Source organism: Chiloscyllium punctatum, chromosome 25, assembly GCF_047496795.1.
Source record: "Chiloscyllium punctatum isolate Juve2018m chromosome 25, sChiPun1.3, whole genome shotgun sequence".
NCBI classification, from domain to species: domain Eukaryota; kingdom Metazoa; phylum Chordata; class Chondrichthyes; order Orectolobiformes; family Hemiscylliidae; genus Chiloscyllium; species Chiloscyllium punctatum.
Window position 1 is genome coordinate 62,182,355 of NC_092763.1, and position 21,825 is coordinate 62,204,179.

At 43.8% G+C, this 21,825-nt stretch overlaps 1 protein-coding gene across 1 annotated transcript in view; it reads right to left on the minus strand.

Moving 5' to 3' along the window:
- LOC140495993 (transmembrane protein 164) overlaps positions 1-21,825 on the minus strand; it is a 128,657-nt gene that overhangs the window by 40,548 nt on the left and 66,284 nt on the right. Inside the window, exon 4 of the mRNA XM_072595389.1 lies at positions 7,538-7,616. Within this exon, the coding sequence (XP_072451490.1) occupies positions 7,538-7,616 (79 nt within the window). The remainder of the gene's footprint in view (positions 1-7,537; positions 7,617-21,825) is intronic.

Sequence of the window (21,825 nt, forward strand, 5' to 3'; positions counted from 1 at the left end):
TGGAGAATGGGGGGCAATGTTGGACAGGATTGGGGAGCGGGGGCACAATGTTGGACAGGATTAGGGGGCGGGCAGAGGGTGGTGTTGGAGGGTTTGGGGGCGGGTGGGGGGGCGATGTTGGACAGGATTGAGGGGGCGGGGGCACGATGTTGGACAGGATTGAGGGGCGGGGATGGTATTGGACAGGATTGGGGCAGGGGGGCGCGACGTTGGACAGGATTAGGGGGCGGGGGGGTGCGATGTTGGACAGGATTGGGGGGGTGGGCAGCGGGGTGATGTTGGACAGGATTGGGGAGCGGGGGGGTGGTGTTGGACAGGATTGGGGAGCAGGGGGGTGATATTGGACAGTATTGGGGGCGAGGGGGAATTTTGGATAGGATTGGGGGGGTGGGGGGTGATGTTGGACAGGATTGGGGAGCAGGGGGCGATGTTGGACAGGATTGGGGGCAGGGGGGTGATGTTGGACAGGATTGGGGAGCAGGGGGGTGGTGTTGGACAGGATTGGGGGGCGGGGGCGGTGTTGGTGTTGGACAGGATTGGGGATGGGGAGTGGTGTTGGACAGGATTGGGGGGGTGGGCGGGGAAGGCAACGTTGGACAGGATTGGGGGTGCGGGCGGGGGGGCAGTGTTGGAGATTTGGGGAGTGGGGGGGGCGCGATGTTGGACAGGATTGGGGATGGGCGGGGGGATGGCATTGGACAGGATTGGGTGACGGGGAGGGCGATGCTGGCCAGGATTGGGGGGGAGGGGGAATTTTGGATAGGATTAGGGGTGGGGGCGGGGGGGAGGAGTTTTGGATAGGATTGGGGGTGGGGGGGAATTTTGGATAGGATTAGGGGGGTGGGGGGGCGATGTTGGACAGGATTGGGGGCGTGGGCAGGGGGGCAGTATTGGAGGTTTGGGGGGGGTGGCATTGGACAGGATTGGGGGGTAGGGAGGGCGATGTTGGACAGGATCGGGGGGCGGGTGGGTGGGGCGATGTTGGACAGGATCGGGGGGGCGGATGGGTGGGGCGATGTTGGACAGGATCGGAGGGCAGGGTGATGTTGGACAGGATTAGGGAGGTAGGTGGGCGGGGCAGTGTTGGACAGGATTGGGGGTGGGTGGGTGGGGTGGGGTGGTGTTGGACAGGATTGGGGAGGTGGGTGGGTGGGGTGGTGTTGGACAGGATTGGGGAGGTGGGTGGGCGGGGCGGTGTTGGACAGGATTGGGGGTGGGTGGGGCGGTGTTGGACAGGATTGGGGAGGTGGGTGGGCGGGGCGGTGTTGGACAGGATTGGGGAGGTGGGTGGGCGGGGCGGTGTTGGACAGGATTGGGGAGGTGGGTGGGCGGGGCGGTGTTGGACAGGATTGGGAGTGGGTGGGGCGGTGTTGGACAGGATTGGGGAGGTGGGTGGTTGGGGCGGTGTTGGACAGGATTGGGGGTGAGTGGGTGGGGTGGTGTTGGACAGGATTGGGGGGTAGGTGGGGCGGTGTTGAACAGGATTGGGGGTTGGGTGGGCAGGGTGGTGTTGGAGGGCTTGGGGGCGGGGCAGCTATGTTAGACAGTGTCGGGGGGGTGGTGTTGGACAGCGTTGGGGGGGCAGGGGGAGGTGGACAGGATTGGGGGTGGACGGGGCATGTTAGATGGGGTTGAAGGGCACGGGACGGGCGGTGTTGGAGGGTTTGGGGGGTGGGCGGGGGCTCACATGTGCTGTGATGCTGCCTGATCTCCTGAACAGGGAGCAGACTTTACAGAAAACTTCGATCCCCAGAGGAAAAGCATTGAATCGATTTAGCAAATAATCAATTATCCAAACAAAATAATGCCCACTCATCTCGTTCGAATAATCGAGGCTCCTCTGTATAGATTCTAAAGTTACAGTGAAATTTTTCTTGATTTTAATTCTGCAAACAGGTCTACAAAGGGTCAGAAAGTCATTTTTCCAACAGGAACCTCAAAATGGTCTTTACAGGAAAGAAAGCTTGCAACATAAGCTAAACTATCGTGGGTGTTTATGACACACTGAGAAACAAATGGCTAGGGCCAACAATGAGGTTTCAGTTAAGAAGTTAAAGATTCATATCAGCAAAACAGTAGTTAAGTCTGTAGCAGTCACTAACCTAACAGAGCTAGCAAAACAAAAAGTTGAATTGTTTTAGAAGTTTAAGTATATGGGGTTTTGTTCTAAGTTCAGTTAAGAAAAGTCAATGAATTAGCTGATGAATATTGCATGCAATTCTGGTCTCCTTCCTAGCAGAAAGATGTTGTGAAACTTGAAAGGGTTCAGAAAAGATTACAAGGATGTTGCCAGGGTTGGAGGATTTGAGCTACAGGGAGAGGCTGAACAGGCTGGGGCTGTTTTCCCTGGAGCGTCGGAGGCTGAGGGGTGACCTCATAGAGGTTTACAAAATTATGAGGGGTATGGATAGGATAAATAGACAAAGTCTTTTCCCTGAGGTCGGGGAGTCTAGAATTAGAGGGCATAGGTTTAGGGTAAGTGGGGAAAGATATAAAAGAGACCTAAGGGGCAACATTTTCACGCAGAGGGTGGTACGGGTATGGAATGAGCTGCCAGAGGAAGTGGTGGAGGCTGGTACAATTACAATATTTAAGAGGCATTTGGATGGGTATATGAATAAGAAGGGTTTGGAGGGATATGGGCCGGGTATTAGCAGGTGGGACTAGATTGGGTTGGGATATCTGATCGGCATGGATGGGTTGGACCGAAGGGGCTGTTTCCATGCTGTACATCTCTATGACTCTATTGGAAATACTTGCAACCTTGTCAGTTAAGTACAAAATTAACAAGTTAAGATAGAACTGATACTTCTTTAGGAATGAGTGACTGTAAAGGATATTGCTAGGAAAAAGGGTTGAACCACACTTTTCAAGAACAGCTTCTTCCCTGTTGTAATTAGACATCTGAATGACCTCTCAAATTTCAAATTTAATGGGTTTTTTTTGGATTAGATTACTTATAGTGTAGAAACAGGCCCTTCGGCCCAACAAGTCCACACCATCCCTCCGAAGAGCTACCCACCCAGATCCATTCCTCTACATTTACCCCTTCACCTAACACTATGGGCAATTTAACATGGCCAATTCACCTAACCTGTACATCTTTGGACTGTGGGAAAAACTAGAGCACCTGGAGGAAACCCACACAGATAGTGGGAGAATGTGCAAACTCCACACAGACCAAGGCGGGAATTGAACCCAGGTCTCTAGTGCTGTGAGGCAGCAGTGCTAACCACTTTTTGTGCACCTTCTCTGCTGCTGTAACATTGTATTTCTCGCTGTGTTCTATTATCCGTATGCACATTGTATGGTATAATCTGCTGTACTGCACACAGAGCAAAACTTTTCAATGTACCTTGGTAATAAATCAAAATATTTGTGCTTAAGAGCTAAAATTGTCAAATTTGTACATTTTCACCCCTTTTGGAGTAATAAACTTTTATGTTCTTTTGTTAGAAGAACATTGGCAGCCTCATATGAATATGTCCAGTAACTGACCAATAACAATTAAATAGCAAGAATAAAAAAAACTTATGGTCTATCAAGCCAGGTTTCACTTTTCATCAACTGTGATCTTAACACTGAAAAGTCAAAATTGGAACACGACGAATAAAACATTATGAAGTGCTTTTTGAAAATAACAGATCAAAATTAGAAATACCTGGTCAATGAGTCCTCTCAAACTGGACAACAATTGGAGACTTCCAGTTCACTTGTTTCAGATGTGAGGATGGGGGAACGAGCAATGATTATTGATCATGATTCAGGGACTGCTACCATGAAAGACATGGAAATCAAATCTAGCCACAGACATGGCCTCACCACAGTGGCCATTAACAACATGCCAACATTTTAATGTCTGGGCTCACATGTGAAAAATCACCTTTTAAATGAGGCACATTGACTTGTCGTTCAGTAACACTAAACCCAGAGGACAGCTGCCCCAACATTTGAAACTGATGTCATGCTGTGATTTGCAGAGCTAGGCCTAAGGGTTGGCCCACAGTCAGACATAGACAGCTCTTGCCAAATGTTGCATCACCAGAGTACAGTTTGACACCATTTATTTTCTTGCATATTCCTCGATAGCTGGAACTTTATTCACAAACCAACTGGCCTGATGTGAAATGTGCCCTGCTTAGTGTTTCCACCATTTACTTTTTATTGCAGATTCCCAACAACTGCAGGATTTTGTTATTGCTTCTACAGTGCCATTATTTAGTGAGAATTTACTGCGCACCATCAAGATCACCTTGTAATCTGTTCTTTTTTTCAAAGTAACAAGGCGCATGACCCTTAATGTTGCTCTCTTTAAAGCAGCAAACTTCGCAGCAAACTTCACTGCCAGACCGGAGTACTTCCGGCTTTTTCCATTTTTATCTCTGATATCCAGCAGCTGCAACATTTTAGTTTCTGTGAACATCAATCCCCTCCTGTGACAGTGTGCACATTTTTAAGAATGGTTTCCATGGAAAGTTATCAAATAATTTGATTTTCACATTACCGGCATTTTTTCAACTTTCACCACAATGTCTTTTGGCAAACAAACTGCAAAGTGCAAATGATATAAACTGCCAACCTGGTTTGGGGTTTCAGTTATTCAAATTTATGTTTTAGAGCTTATTTCCTACTAGCTTTGGCAGGTCTAGATTAGATGATTAGATTAGATTACTTACAGTGTGGAAACAGGCCCTTCGGCCCAACAAGTCCACACCGCCCCGCCGAAGCGCAACCCACCCATACTCCTACATCTACCCCTTACCTAACACTACGGGCAATTTAGCATGGCCAATTCACCTTACCTACACATCTTTGGACTGTGGGAGGAAACCGGAGCACCCGGAGGAAACCCACGCAGACACGGGGAGAACGTGCAAACTCCACACAGTCAGTCGCCTGAGGCGGGAATTGAACCCGGGTCTCTGGCGCTGTGAGGCATCAGTGCTAACAACTGTGCCACCGTGCCGCCCACAGAGTTAAAGATAACTTTACAAAGGGGCCACTTAGCAATGAGGTAAACGTTTTAACAAAAACATTCAAATGTAAAATCGCCTGACATTTGCAGGAATACAACTTTGATAGCTTCAGTCGAAACAAAATCCAGCCTGTTAATGTTAATTTCTGCAAGTCACCAGCAGATGGCCCCAGCTGACCATTAGTCAGTCAGATTTATAAATGGGTTAGTGCAGGGTTGTCGCCTACCCAATGGAGATTAAATAGTGATATGGACATTAGAGTGTCAATCAGCATGGAAAGAGACCCTTCAGCCCAACTCATCCACATCAACCAGACATCCCAATCTGATCTAGTCCCATTTTCCAGCATTTGGCCAATATCCCTCTCAAGCCTTTCTATTCACATACCCATCCAAATGCCTTTTAAATATTGTAATTGTACCAGCCTCCATCACTTCCTTCCATACATGCACCACTCTCAGCATGAAAATGTTGCCCCTCAGGTCCTTTTCAAATCTTTCCCCCTCATCTTAGCCATGCCCTCTGGTTTTGGACTCCTACACCCTAGGTTAAAGACCTTGGCTATTCACCCTATCCATGCCCCACATGATTTTATAAACCTCTATAACTTCACCCCTCAGCCTCCAATTAGAAACATGATCAGATGTGTTCTTCCATCAAATTCTCCTACCATCCCCCACTTGAATCACTCTACAATCCCTTAAGATGCTAACTCACATTGGGATAGGAATGCCTCAACTGTTTTTTTAGCATGAGTTATAGATATTGAATATTTAAACATTAATTATATAAGTACAATCCTTATGCAGTGCTCAAAGTGAAGTGGCTAAGTGTTCACTAGCTCCAAATGAAATACTAACAGTAGTACAACTACAATGAGCCAAATGATATCCTTTGTATCCAGCAAAGGGAGTAATTTTTATTTCTTCTCCAGACAAGACAGTGAAGCCAACATTAACAGATGTGGACTCCAGCCAAATACAAGTTGTCAATTTTTATGGTTATGAATTGTTCAAACTGTTCAACACACAATTACTCATTATTGTCTTAAAATCTCAATACAGACAAAAAAAAGGGTGAAAAGCCTTTCCAAGGATGACACATGAATAAGGTGGTGTTAATCATAAAATTTCTACTCAATAAAACTGTTTTACTACATGTGAAGTCACAGAAAAGGTATGATGGTTACTAAATACTGTAAACAATAACTGGTTTACTTTCCATTCAAAATCTCTGAAAATGGATCTTTACTGCATTGTACAAGGTGCCCTAGTGAGTCATCAGGAGTCCCCAGGGAAAGCTACGGCTTCATACAGATTCAGTGATCCATGTGCTCTCACTAGGGCGATAGCGAAGAAGAATGGAAGAGACACAAGCAGAAGTTTAGGATTGCAGGCATTTGATTGGAGACTCAAAGCAAGAGAGAGAGAGAGGAGAGGAGCATTGATAACCTCAAGACTGCCTCTAACAGCACAGGACAAGAAATGGACTGGCCCCACATCCCTTCCACCACTGTCTCCTCTCCTGCCAGACTTGGATATTTTCAGCTTTTTATAGTTTCACCCATTGAATAGAGTTAATATTAATGTTTGAAATAGCTAAATTTCCAGTCTCTTACTTGGTTGCATCCAGTGAGTGCTCCCTGACCACACCACCAGCCTCCTCATCAACTCCCCATTCTGTTCCAACATTGCACCTCAGCTGTACTCTCACAGAACCACCCACTAACCCACCATATTCCTATTCCTCATAAGCTTCTGTATCATCCGTGGAGGTAATTGAGAAATTTGATGCTGTGACCACTGTAGCTTTAAGAGGTGTGTTTTGTCCTGGTTTCTTTTATAGAGACTGAAGTGTTGAGCAGACTACGAGAAGATAACTGACTTGTGAGGCCTTGGGTGTTGTTTTTATAAAGTTGGAACAATAGAAGCAGCCTGAATGGGTGTGGTCAAGCAGGAGATTTTAAGGTTTAGCTTTCAGCTGTTAGTTGGGGTCTTAATCTCCCAAGGTGGAAAACTAGGCTTTAATACAATGTACTGACTAATTCCATTCAAATGGTTTCTAAATAACGTCAATTGAGCAACCCAATATTCCTCCTCTCCTGAAGGTACCAACTTGTGCTTGGTCTACCAACATTTCCCAGTATCTTGTCCAAGTTTCATTCTTTACAACTAAGTCTAGACTATCAACCACTTTGTTAGCTGAAAGAAACATTATAGAGGGACCCAATTCTGTTCTCATCTGACACCTCGATATATTGTGTCAGATTGAGTTACTGGCTAGAGATCAGAATCAGAATTCCTTATTGGTTCTCCCTCCCTTGTATAGGATCAGTAAAACCAAGTTTATTATTATTTCTTGAGGTCATTGAATTCACCATAAGCCAGTGATCAATCCTGTTACGTTTTTGGATTTAGTGTTTGCTTTTCCACACTAGGCCAAGCATTTACGCGGCCAACAGCTACTGGTTGAGGCAATGTAGTAAAATGTGCAATAAATCAAATATTTAAACTGGCACAAGAGTTTGTCATTTGAAACATTTAAAAATCCAAAAGGCTTACCCCCTTTCTGCAACAGATAGATTGGAACAATGTATAGTGTGATGTGTTGAATGTAGTAGACCTCCATCTCGAAGGGGAGCTGGGAAGATAACATACAAAATACTTGTGAAATAAACATGTATTCTTTATCTCCCCCATTCACTTATACCCTTTATCAGTTGTTTTCAATGGATCAGATTACTAAGAGCTTCACAAACAATTTGCTTTTGCCATGTCACATATCTGATGGAAGTGGTTCTGGTTTAAAAAAAAAGGTGTTTAGTAAGTCTGGCTATTTTCAAACATCTAACAGAGACAAGTCTTCAAGTTTTGATAATTACAGTGTTAACCCGATGGTAGATCAGATACATTAGTCTTATAAAGGGAATCATTCCGTACATGGTGAGCTTTGTGTCCTCATGGGCATTGAGGGGAAATGTTTAAGGGAATGCTCATCATTAATGAACCCACAGCACTAGCACAACGAATGTATGAAAAATTCTAGGGGTTAAGCACCTTAATTTTATTCTGTGATGTTACGTGGTAGAAAATGTAAAATGACAGACAGAATTCAACTTGAACTATGATAAGAAAAGAGCTCCAATGTACATCAACATTACAGATTCTTCTAAAGCTTGAAATGAACCATTGTTACAGAGAGGAATCGGTGTCATACAGTTCCAAGGTAAAACAACGACAGCTTAAAATCCAAATCCTTATACTAAAATTCAACAGGGTTACTGCAGGAATCTAGGTGTGTAACAGAACTACATTGAGATATCAGTCTCTCCTTTAATTCACCTTCCTTTCCAGGTCTATTGTCATCTTTCTTTCTGAAGTCCAACTAGCATTGAAATTTCCCTCCTGTTGCAGTAATGGAAGCAGGATTACTTTAGAATCCATTTTAACTGACAATTATCTTTATTACATGGAATTGGTGATGGTGCAGGTGGTGGGCATCATGACACGGCTCTCATGGTTTAGGCAGTTCTGTTATTCAGGGACTTATCACGAAGCTCCTCTGCTCTGCCAGTTCCTTCTCCTTTTCCTGCAGTGTTTGTTTTAAAACCCAGAGGGAATGGAGGAGGTGAGTCCCGGACCAGAAGCTGGCGCAGGGAGGCGAGTCCCAGACCAGAGGCTAGCGAGGGGAGGATTGGGTTGACCGGACTGGAGGCTGGCACAGGGGAGGAGAGGCCCACATGGACTGGAAGTGAGGCCTCAGGTCTTGGAAGGCCGACGTGGTCTGGAGACTTGGCCTGGTGTGGTCCGGAGGCACAGTGCTGGCACGGACTTGGTGAAATGGAGTGTAATTTGAGTAATCTCTAAAAACATTGAATTCTTATGCTGGACTTTATTTATTATTCTTCCATTTCTGTACCTAGGTGTTCTGTACCCAAAACGGCACCATTAGTAGCAACATTGCAAAATTTTCACTGCACTCATTCGAGTGCACATGACAATAAATAGAGACTTCCTATTACAGCTGCAAATATTGGGATAGTTCTGTTTCCGAAACAGACATGCATTAAAAAAGGAAGAGAAGCATCAAGAATTTCCTATCCAGGCAACAAGAGAAGTCTATCTAATGCTCAGGATCATGCACTGACAGGAGAGTTAGTAAATTGCACGCCACAGCAGTCATTCTGGAGTCTGATTTAAACAGCATCTACCCCCAAAATATGGGCTTCACCTTTCAAAATCAGTCATTGTCTCATTGAGGGGCTGAATGGCTACTCCTGCTCCTATGTTCCTCAGATTGAAGGTAATGAAAATCAAATTACATCACCTTATTCGACCTGCAACCGCTCTGCAGCTCTCTCTACACTCATAATTACACAGAAAACAAGAAATATACATACCACCAACTCTGTTATCATTCTAAATTTTATGACAGCATACTTGTGGGGTTGTAGCTTGTGTAAATGTCCATAAAATTGTCCAGAAAAACACATAGCGGTTCAGTGGCATCTGCAGACATTATCTGAAGCAAGAGCTGAGCAAGTAGCTAGAATTGTGATAAATTAAGATCATCACACAGGAAGTATATTGACAGTGTTAACATGTAATGTCCTCTGAACTAAAGCACTATAGATCAAATCCTGCAGAGTTCCAATTTATTCAAATAGATGCACTCCACATGTTCAGTGAGTGAAATTTACATTTGATACTTCAAAATTTACATGTCAGGCTAAAAAACTCATGCAGACACAGAAATAAGCAAAGTAGTTAAAATAATAATCTTTAAAAAGTTTGATAGTTTGTGTGTTTTTGAGAGGGAACCTGATGTTTTTACACAGGGGTGATGGTTCATCTACAAATATCATAAAAGTTTAAAAATAGTAAAGGTATTTCCAGAGTTTACAGCCTTCACTGTGGTTTCTATCGCAGTTGCTGTATGCTCTTTCACAGCTCACCACCACACTCTCAAGGGCAATCAGGGACGGGTAATAAATGTTGACCTGCCAGAGATGCCAACATCCCACCAAAGAATTTTAAAACCACTGCTCCTCTGAACTGTATCCATTAACTATGGCACAGAAATAGCAGTCTCTCTTTAGTCAGAAGGTCAGGAGATGAAAGTTCCGCTCCAGAGACTGGAGCGAATAACCTGGGACAACATTTTAATACCGTGCCTGGAAAAAGCCATACTGTCTGAGGTGCTACCTAATCTGGGTATCAAGAAAATCACACCCATGCCAATTGCACTGCCTTTCATGGAGAAGAACTCTACCAGCTCAATACACAGTGCATGGCCAAAGGAAGCCATTGACATGGACAATTCACGTTGTTGCTGCAGTGCTCATGCCCTAACCCTCTCAACTGAGGTCAGGGGTAGCCCATCCAACAGCAATCTAATATGTTCAGGGTGTTAAACACTTTTAGGCGAGACTCTACCAGCTCCCTCCAAATCCGGCAGAAAGTCCCACCTTAAAAGAGCTGTTTGCCAAACAAATAGCCAGCAACACCACTGCCCTCCACAACCCCAACCTCCCACCCTGTTCCCAGGCCATTCCCAGCAGCACCAACCAGGAACAATGGCCACTGCTGAGACTGGAGTCTGTCTAATCATGGCCAGGAACCCAGTTAAGTCCTGGGTCAGGAGTCTCAGTGAGGACAGTGGAAGGCAGGGGTCAAGAGATCGGGAGAGAGCTGAAATTGTTCTCGGACAGGGCTGCTGGGGACCTGACCCCACCACAAACATCCCTGGGGTACAGACATCTCTGCAGCTAATAGTGCCAGACCTCCAGTTTAATGAGTGCCTCCCCCAACCACTCGGACCAGTTAAAGGCCCTCAGTATGTCCATAGGCGTATGGGCTGTCTGGCACGTCTTTGGTACCTCATGGGATTTACAAAAAAAGGTGGGGATGCAGCAGGAAGGTTAACCACTGGTCCTTTTGTTAGAAGAAACAATGTGCTCCCAAAGCTAAAAGTTCAGCCCAGTGACACACCAGGTTAGCAAATGGCCAAAAACCAGCACAATGGCTCAGTGGTTTGCACAGCTGCCTCACAGCTCCAGGGATATATAGATATAGAGATATATATATATATGTGGCCATCACGGAAACATGGATAGATGAGGGACAGGAATGGCTGTTGGAGGTACCTGGTTACAGATGTTTCAGTAAGATTAGGGAGGGTGGCATTGCTAATTAGAAATGGTATAACGGCTGCAGAAAGGAAGTTTGAGGGGGATCTGCCTCTGGAGGTAGTATGGGCTGAAGTCAGAAATAGGAAAGGTGCAGTCACCTTGTTGGGTGTTTATTATAGGCCCCCCAATAGCAGCAGAGATGTGGAGAAACAGATTGGGAAACAGATTTTGGAAAGGTGCAGAAGCCACAGGGTCGTAGTCATGGGCGACTTCAACTTCCCAAATATTGATTGGAAGCTCTTTAGATCAAGTAGATTGGATGGGGCGGTGTTTGTGCAGTGTGTCCAGGAAGCTTTTCTAACGCAGTATGTAGATTGTCCAACCAGAGGGGAGGCCATATTGGATTTGGTACTCGGTAATGAACCGGGACAAGTGGTGGGCTTATTAGTGGGTGAACATTTTGGTGATGGTGACCACAATTCTGTGACTTTCACCTTGGTTATGGAGAGAGATAGGTGCGCACAACAAGGAAGTTTTTACAATTGGGGGAAGGGAAATTACGATGCTGTAAGACAGGATTTGAGGAGCATACGTTGGGAGCATAGGCTGTCAGGGAAGGATGTGGTGGAAATGTGGAACTTTTTCAAGGAGCAGATACGACGTGTCCTTGATATGTATGTACCGATCAGGCAGGAAAGAAATGGTCGTGTGAGGGAGCCTTGGTTGACGAGGGAGGTTGAATGTCTAGTAAAGAGGAAGAAGGAGGCTTACATAAGGTTGAGGAAACAAGGTTCAGACAGAGCAGTGGAGGGATACAGGATAGCCAGAAGGGACCTGAAGAAAGGGATTAGGAGAGCTAAGAGAGGGCATGAAAAATCCCTGGCGGATAGGATCAAGGATAACCCCAAGGCATTCTATGCGTATGTGAGAAACCTGAGAATGACGAGAACGAGGGTAGGTCCGATCAAGGACAGTGGTGGGAGACTGTGTATTGAGTCGGAAGAGATAGGAGAGGTCTTGAACAAGTACTTCTCTTCAGTATTTACGAACGAGAGGGACCGTATTGTTGAAGAGGAGAGTGTGAAACGGACTGATAAGCTAGAAGAGATACCTGTTAGGAAGGAAGATGTGTTGGACATTTTGAACAACTTGAGGATAGACAACTCCCCCGAGCCTGACGGGATATATCCTAGGATTATGTGGGAAGCAAGAGAGGAAATTGCAGAACCGTTGGCAATGATCTTCTCGTCTTCACTGGCAACTGGGGTGGTACCAGGGGACTGGAGAGTAGCGAATGTTGTGCCCCTGTTCAAAAAAGGGAATAGGGATAACCCCGGGAATTACAGGCCAGTTAGTCTTACTTCTGTGGTAGGCAAAGTAATGGAAAGGGTACTGAGGGATAGGATTTACGAGTATCTGGAAAGACACTGCTTGATTAGGGACAGCCAGCACGGATTTGTGAAGGGTAGGTCTTGCCTTACAAGTCTTATTGAATTCTTCGAGGAGGTGACCAAGCATATGGATGAGGGTAGAGCAGTGGATGTAGTGTACATGGATTTTAGTAAGGCATTTGATAAGGTTCCCCATGGTAGGCTTATGCGGAAAGTCAGGAGGCATGGGATAGAGGGAAATTTGGCCAATTGGATAGAAAACTGGCTAACCGATCGAAGTCAGAGAGTGGTGGTAGATGGTAAATATTCAGCATGGAGTCCAATTACAAGTGGAGTTCCGCAGGGATCAGTTCTGGGTCCTCTGCTGTTTGTAATTTTTATTAATGACTTAGATGAGGGAGTCGAAGGGTGGGTCAGTAAATTTGCAGATGATACAAAGATAGGTGGAGTCGTGGACAGTGAGGAGGGCTGTTGTCGGCTGCAGAGGGACTTAGATATGATGCAGTGCTGGGCTGAGGAGTGGCAGATGGAGTTCAACCCTGCCAAGTGTGAGGTTGTCCATTTTGGAAGAACAAATAAGAATGCGGAATACAGGGTTAATGGTAGGGTTCTTGGTCAGGTGGAGGAACAGAGGGATCTTGGGGTCTATGTACATAGATCTTTGAAGGTTGCCACTCAGGTGGATAGAGTTTGTAAGAAGGCCTATGGAGTATTATCGTTCATTAGCAGAGGGATTGAATTCAAGAGTCGTGAAGTGATGTTGCAGCTGTACAGGACTTTGGTTAGGCCACATTTGGAGTACTGTGTGCAGTTCTGGTCGCCTCACTTTAGGAAAGATGTGGAAGCTTTGGAGAGGGTGCAGAGAAGATTTACCAGGATGTTGCCTGGAATGGAGAGAAGGTCGTACGAGGATAGGTTGAGAGTTCTCGGCCTTTTCTCATTGGAACGGCGAAGCATATGGGGTGACTTGATAGAGGTTTATAAGATGATCAGAGGAATAGATAGAGTAGACAGTCAGAAACTTTTTCCCCGGGTACAACAGAGTGTTACAAGGGGACATAAATTTAAGGTGAAGGGTGGAAGGTATAGGGGAGATGTCAGGGGTGGGTTCTTTACCCAGAGAGTGGTGGGGGCATGGAATGCGCTGCCTGTGGGAGTGGTAGAGTCAGATTCATTGGCGACCTTTAAGCGGCATTTGGATAGGTACATGGATGGGTGCTTAATCTAGGATAGAAGTTCGGCACAACATCGTGGGCCGAAGGGCCTGTTCTGTGCTGTATTGTTCTATGTTTTATGTGTGGGGGGGGGTGGGGGGGAAAGAGTGTGTGTGTGTGTGTGTGGGAGGTATGTGTGTGGGGTGAGGGCATAGTTTATTCTTGGTGCTCTGGTTTCCTCCCACACTCCAACGATGTACAGGTTAAGTGTATTGGTCATACTAAATTTCCCATAATTGTCCAGGGATGTTCAGGCTTGGTGGATTAGCCATGGGAAATGCAAGGCTACAGAGATAGAGTAGCAGGGTGGGTCTGGGTTGAGAAGGCTCAATGGCCTGCTTCCACACTGTTTAGGTTCTATGATTCTAACTCTTATCCAAAGCTAATGTTATCAATTTCCAGTCGAAAACAACTGTAGTATTTTACTGCAAATTAAATTTGCTTGAAAAATTACGTGGTCATACTTAGAATATCAAAACAATTATTTCACTTGGCAGCACAGGGAGCATTACAAACAAGAACTGCAATACAGTGGATTCTCTCCACTCATGTTCCTGGTTATGGTTTCAGTTAGTATTGAACACTAATCATCTTTAATTTACATGAACATCAAAAGATGATGAGCAATAGAGAGAGACAAAACAAGGACACCAATGTTGAACACAAACTGGAGGTGGGGGGGGGGGTGGGGAGGGGTATAATAAGAATTAAAGGAGTGATTAGAAATGTGAACTTTAACCTGTTAAACAATAGCATTAGTTATTTTAATTAGTTATTAGCACTACAAATGTAATATTCAAATTAACACAAGTCCAGCATTGTTCAGAGGAATCCTGATTGTATTTTCTATTATATGACTTAAACCAAAATCTGTGGTTATATGTTACTACAGTGACAATACTTCAAAAAGTATTTCATTGGCCAATAAAAAGGTTTTGAATGTCAAGGATGTGAAGGGTGCTACAGCAATGCAGGTTTATCCATCTTTTCTTTCACCTAGTTTAGGTAGTTGAGGCCTCAATTTATCCAAAAGACAGCACCACTGACAGTGTAGTACTCCCTCAATACCGACTTGACATGTCTGTCAAGATTATATGATCAAGTACTGGTGTCAGAATACTTCATTATTACTAACATAGTAATAAAAACTCCTGTTGTATGAAGAATTTCTATCGTATATCACCTATTGTAAGTGGTCGAGGTCAGGTTTCCAACCTAGAGTGTTCAGGCACATTCTCAATGATAAAAACCCCCCCATTTGGTCCCTCGGTTCGATACCAGCACTCATTCAACAACAGACCAACACAGACCAACAACAACAACACCAACATGATTTTCTGAAAATTAGGAGATTGCAAATAGAAAGGAGAAAACAAGGAAATGCACGTCTCATTCTTGTGGAAAAATCTTTTCTTGTTAAAATGAAGAAAGCATTAGTTATAAAATAATGTTTAGAATTCCTACAATAGTTCAACCTCATAAAAAGAAAACAAAAAGGAAAGAGAGACCTGGCATTCAATCGCAGTTTGTACTAGTGTGTTTGCTCAACTTAACAATGAATCTATAACTGGGCACAGCAATCCAGAGGTAGGGATTGCAATATTGGCTACAGTCCTCAACGCTCAATGCTGCCAACTGCAATGCAGACATCAGGCAAGCAAAGGATAAGGTTCAACTGTAATAGCTGAACAGCTTGTCCACACAAATGGTCCAGACTTAACATTAAGAGCTGCCTCTTGGACTAAGGTACTAGGTGAGTGCCTGGTGCCAGTTAAGCACATGCACACAAAAAGGGAGACAGGAGAAAAGTGATACAAATAGAGGAGAAGGGGAAAAACAAGCCTGTAGCAATCCTATGACTGGTAATTCAGACTGTAAACCCTGGCTCTCGTCCACCTTCCGACATTTTAAATACTTTGTGAACTAACACTCTGGTTTTCAAGTACCAGAGAAACAAGCCCCCTGACTGTAGACACACAGCCAAAAACTCCATGCCGAAATAAAACTATATAGTTAAACTATTTCTTCACAGGAAATATTGAGTTTTTTTGTGACGTTTTATTTGCAGCTATTTCCTTCCTTTTCATGGAACATAGTTTTGCGCAAACACGAACAACTGACCTCAAGTTTGAGTGTCATTTTCACCTACTACAAAACAGGACAGTAATCATTAGGTAGTCCATGTGTGAGCCATAAGAGACATACTGTCAGATCTTTTTTTCTTGCACTCATCAAGACAAGAAATACCAATGTAAATTTAATCAACAGGGAAGCGAACCATGCTGTACTATGCAGTCGCAATACCAGTGCTGTTCACCATCAACAGGATGTTGACTTCAAGCTGAAAAGATGTCTATCATGCAAATGAATGATAGGTCTCAATGAATGCAGTTCACCATAGCACGGATTTTACTTTACTACTCTGCTCAGCAGTTACGCACATCTAATTTAAGATAATACCATTCCCCTCTTGACTCAGAGCAGTGCAGAAGAATACCTGCACTTCATAACTCAGTATTCCTGCACACATTCCTGTTCATTGTGCTTGTTTCTGCTGGATAAGTTTTTAAAATCTGTTCCCAAGGACACTCAAGAGTCATCGAGTTGTACAACATGGAAACAGACCCTTCGATCCAACTTGTCCATGCCAACCAGATATCCTAAATAAATTTAGTCCAATTTGCCATATCCCTCTAAATCCTTCCTCTTCATATACACATCCAGATGCCTTTTAATAGAAGTAATTGTCCCAACTTCCACCACTCCCTCTGGCAGATCATTCCATACACGCACCACCCTCTGCATGGAAAAGTCCCCATTAGGTCCCCTTTGAATCTTTCCCCTCTCACTTTAACCCTAAAAAAAGTTTTTTTGGACTCCCCCACCCCTATCCATCCTTCCATTCCCCCCCCCCCACCCCATCCATTTCTGCCCTCCCACCCACCCTGAGGATTTTATAAATCTCTAAGGTCACCTTCAGCCTCTGACACTCCAGGAAAAACAGCCCCCGCCTATTCAACCTCTCCCTATAGCTCAAATCCTCCAACACTGGCAACATCCCTAGAAATCTTTTCTGAACGCTTTCAAGTTTAACAACATCCTTCCTATAGGAGGGAGACCAGAATTGCATGCAATACTCCAAAAGTGGCCTAAAAGGGGCCGGAACATGACCTCCCAGCTCCTATACTCAATACACTGACCAACAGACAAGTATACCAAATGCCTTCTTCATCATCCTATCTACCTGCGACATCATTGCAAGGAACTATGAACCTGCACTCCAATGTCTCATTGTTCAGCAACACTCCCCAGGGCTTTACCATTAAGTGTATAAGTCCTGCCCTGATTTGACTTTCCAAAATGCAGCACCTCTCAAACCTCCATCTCCAAGGCAGCAGAAGAGCTGTCAGAATATCCTCAACTTTTAATTTCCAGCACTACAGATGGGTTGGATGAAAATCCACATCCTTCAGCCTCCAGATAAGCAATCTTGTATATCAGGCAAGAAATATTAAAAGATAGTCTTCTTGCATATTTTCATGTCTTGGTTTGGAGCTTATATTAACTTGACACTCATAATCTGTACTTGTTTGACCTTCTGTGAACATGAGTTTCCAATAGTGAAGCTTTACTTAACATGGTGATTTTCCAGAATATACACCCATGTTAATCAAGGACCACCTTTGTATGAATTTCAGCACCAGCCTGTGCAATACCATGTATGCAGACTGTACATCCTATGGCTGATGGATCATATCCAACATATTTCTTTGACTGCTTACAAAGGACTGGTACTAGACATGTACAACTAACCAGTCAATGCTTGCACAACTTAACAGTGTAGATGCAACTCTGAGATTGGATAGTATTTGCTAAATAATTCTGAGTGTGCTAAGAACTATAATTATAACTAATGTAAAGTCATTAGTGTGACACTTGCAGCTTTATCAATCTAGGCCGTGCTTTTTGCAGATAAAATGAACATGCACATACACAGCAACCATTCCAGCTTAACAAGGTTGCAAGCTGTTCTCTGGCTCATTCCTCAGGGCAAGGCCTTGACCAGTCAGAATCAACCTGTCATCTGGACAAAGCATAGCAGTTAACTGTCAGTCATCATCTAATTGGCACATGCTCCACAATGATGCCTCTACCAGTCAGGATCCATTTGCTAACCAACCAATCAGCACACTCCTCGTGCAGTACAAGATGTTTTCCTTTAAGTTGGTATTCTTGTGAATGTTCTGATGGAAGATGGAATGCCTTAACAAAATGTATGTTTTCCCCCCTGAGTAATACATATGAATATTGGATCAAAAGGGGATAATGCTTTACACAAAATTATATTAAATATTATACTTGTGAGAGGAGGATAGTTATTAAATAGAAATTTTGTATTCACTTTCTGATCACGCTTGTTATAGGAGTAATAGAGCTGCCAAAATTTTAGAAAATTGGGTTGAAATTCAATACATCTGATCAATGTTAATGTTGTTCCAATTCTCCACCAACCGTATTTTAAAACATGCAGGAGGCACTCACCCTGGGAAACTGCAAACAACTGATAGATGTATTGGATTTTTCAACACACATTTTAATTGTAAACATGGTTTTATTGACGAAGTTGTATATATTGGACTTCCTGGGTACTTGTGCACCAGCCTGCAAGTGAAAATGAGCTTTGAAGGACAGATAGAGAGAATCAATTTTAGTCAGCCATTCAAGGGACCTTATTCTTGACCCGAGTCCGATTTCCAGAAACTTTTGACAATTGTCACAGTGCCACTAGCTTCAATCCCAAGGCATCCCATAGAACAGTAGCCTGAGAGATTCCAGCATGGCTGACATGTGCTCTGAAAATAAGCATCATCATGGAGAAAGGGAGAAGCTCACTATTGTCAGGGAATCAGGAAGAGCAGTTCAGGCAAGAAGGGACAGACCGGAAGTTAAATTTATTCCGTATTTCCACCATTATAATTCACTAGTATGCCTCTTGTGTGAATTATGCCGAGACTTTTCCATTCCCACTGCTTGTAAACTTCTCGTGTTGTATGCCACTTTCAATACAATCAATTCAGATATTAAAGTCTTCTCAGAAACATTGCCGAGGACAGCCTCTGAACAAGGTCATTCCTCTAAATTTCCAAACATTGTTTGGAGTGCCTGTTTCTGGAAGATGAAAAGCCACAATAGATTGTGCACCATGTGACCTCTTCGCCCTATTTCGAGGCCACCTCCAGGCACCAACTCAACTGTACAAAGTTCACTGCTGCACGTCAGTAAGATCTCTATGAAACCAAAATAGAACACAAGAGAGGACTGGAGAGTTCAAGCTACTTTGTGGATAACATATTCTTGCACGTTAGCTGGAAGGTGAATAAATGAGAGGTAATTGTCCAGGATCATTAGAATAAACCTTTAGCATGCCCACTCCAACCATATTCCTACCAAGAGGAACTCCCTCCATATATTTAATATGGCAATGGTGTCCCAAAAGATACTGCACATGCAAGAAATGGCTGCTTCCATGTAAGCCACATTTTTTCTTGAAACAGTCCAGAAATCCTGCTCAGGACTGATGCCAAGAAAGCATGCATTTGGAAAATCAAAGGAAACCCAGGAATGTAATAATCAAGTTTGAACATCCTCTCATTTATTCCCAAATCAAGGCTTAAACGTAAAGAAAAATCTGCCTAGAGCCTAGTTTTCAGAGATAAAGCAATCTTGTGGGGGCTTCTTTGAGGTGTGCAATGTTGGCAGTAGATTTGAAGAGGAGAGAATAGTAACAAGTAAACAATATCAGCTAAGAGTGTCTCCTCCTCCTGCTCTAGCATTAATACCTGTGGCATTCCCAACAATTTATGTTTTGCCCCTCAATCATTCTCAATTCCTCAAAATCTTTGCCACTTCCTCAAAAAACTCAGTTAAATTTGTGAGACAAGATCTCCCCTACACAAAACCATGCTGACTATCCCAAATTAATCACTTCTTTTCCAAATGCAAGTACATCCTAATCCTCAGAATCTTCTCCAGTAATTTCCCTGCCATTGATGAAAGGATCCCTGGCTTAAAATTTCCTGGATTATCCCCGCTGTCCTTCTTATACAAAGGAACGTTGGCTACTCTCCAGTTTTCTGGGATCTTGCCTGTGGCTAAAGAGGAATCAAAGATCCCTGTCATAGCTCCTCCCTTGCCTCCTTCAAATTTCTGCAATAGATCCCATCAAGCCCTCAGGACTTAATTACTTTAATGTTTTCAAGATACCCAAAGACTACAGTCATTTAAATACTGTGAACATTCTACTATCTCATTCAGTGGCAATCATTCAGTTATTTCCCTCAAAGTAACAGTCAAGCCAGCAGTCTAACTAAAGGAGGGGATGAATGACATCAAATTAGACAATAGACAATAGGTGCAGGAATAGGCCATTCTGCCCTTCAAGCTTGCACCACCATTCAGATTCTGTTCTGATGCAGAATCAAAATGCATCCACTTAGAGATGTACAGCATGGAAACAGACCCTTCAGTCCGACTCGTCCATGCCAACCAAATATCCCAAACCAATCTAGTCCCACCTGCCAGCACCTGGCCCATATCCCTCCAAACCCTTCCTAGTCATATGCCCATCCAGATGCCTTTTAAATGTTGCAATTGTACTAGCTTCCACCACTTCCTCTGGCAGCTCATTCCATACACGTACCACCCTCTGTGTGAAAAAGTTGCCCTTTAGGTGTCTTTAATATCTTTCCCCTCTCACCCTAAACCTATGCCCTCTAGTTCTGGACTCCCCCACCCTAGAGAAAAGACTTTGTCTTTTTATCCTATCCATGCCCCTCATGATTTTTTAAACCTCTATAAGGTCACCCCTCAGCCTCCAATGCTCCAGGGAAAACAGCCCTAGCCTATTCAACCTCTCCTTTTATAGCTCAAATCCTCCAACCCTGGCAACATCCACATTTTCAACAGGGATATAATCTACAGCCAATCAGAAATTGCTGGGGAACCTCAGCGGGTCTGGCAGCATCTGTGGAGAGAAAGTAGAGTTGCCATTGATTCCAGGGACCCTTCGCTGGAATTATTCAGAACTTTGTTTCAGAATTCCAGCATCTACAGTTTTTAAGTCTTTTCTGCTCTTTCAGCTTGTTTGCCAAACAGTGGTTATGAGCAAAAAACTAATATGATATATCTCATATTATCCCACCACAGAGACTAAACTTAGCATAATCGACTAACTGCTCCTGAAGATGTTCTCTCCACACAAACCAATATTAGGCAACAGTGAGAAAATAATTTATACAGCAACACACAGGTCACAATGACCTAAACATGGATACCAGCGTCAAGTGGCTAACTCCAATAAATTGAGAACTGAACAAAGTCACATTTAGATTAGATTACTTACACTGTGGAAACAGGCCCTTCGGCCCAACAAGTTCACACTTACCCTCCGAAGAGCAACCCACCCAGACCCATTACCCTCCATTTTCCCCTTCACCTAACACTACGGGCAATTTAGCATGGCCAATTCACCTAACCTGCACATTTTTGGATTGTGGGAGGAAACCGGAGCACCCGGAGAAAATCCATGCAAGCACAGGGAGAATGTGCAAACTCCACACAGACAGTTGCCCAAGGCAGGAATTGAACCCGGGTCTCTGGCGCTGTGAGGCAGTAGTGCTAACCACTGTGCCACCTTGCTTTATAAATATTATCCAACAAACATTAAAGATTAAATTACTGACTGCAAATAAGCAGTCTCATTAACATGTAAAGGGTTTTCCTTGTTCAAAATATGAACTGTTTGAAGAAACATTACAACATGACTGATTACCCAATTTAAATTCAAGGTTATGTAGATGAATAGAGAAACAGGTCAATTATAAATGACCAGAGGGATTCAAATATGACCCATGAAAATGTTAGTAAGTTAGTTGGAACAATGTGAAATCAGACGGAATTTTACAGAAGGTAAGAGAAAGAATAAGTTACCAGGTCATTCTGTTGAAGTGGACAGGGTACACACTTCCAAACAGAAGCTGTTAGAACAAATCAATATGAAAAATGACTATTCAGGCCTGTGCCAATTGGCTCAGTGTAGAGTCAAGAGACACAGG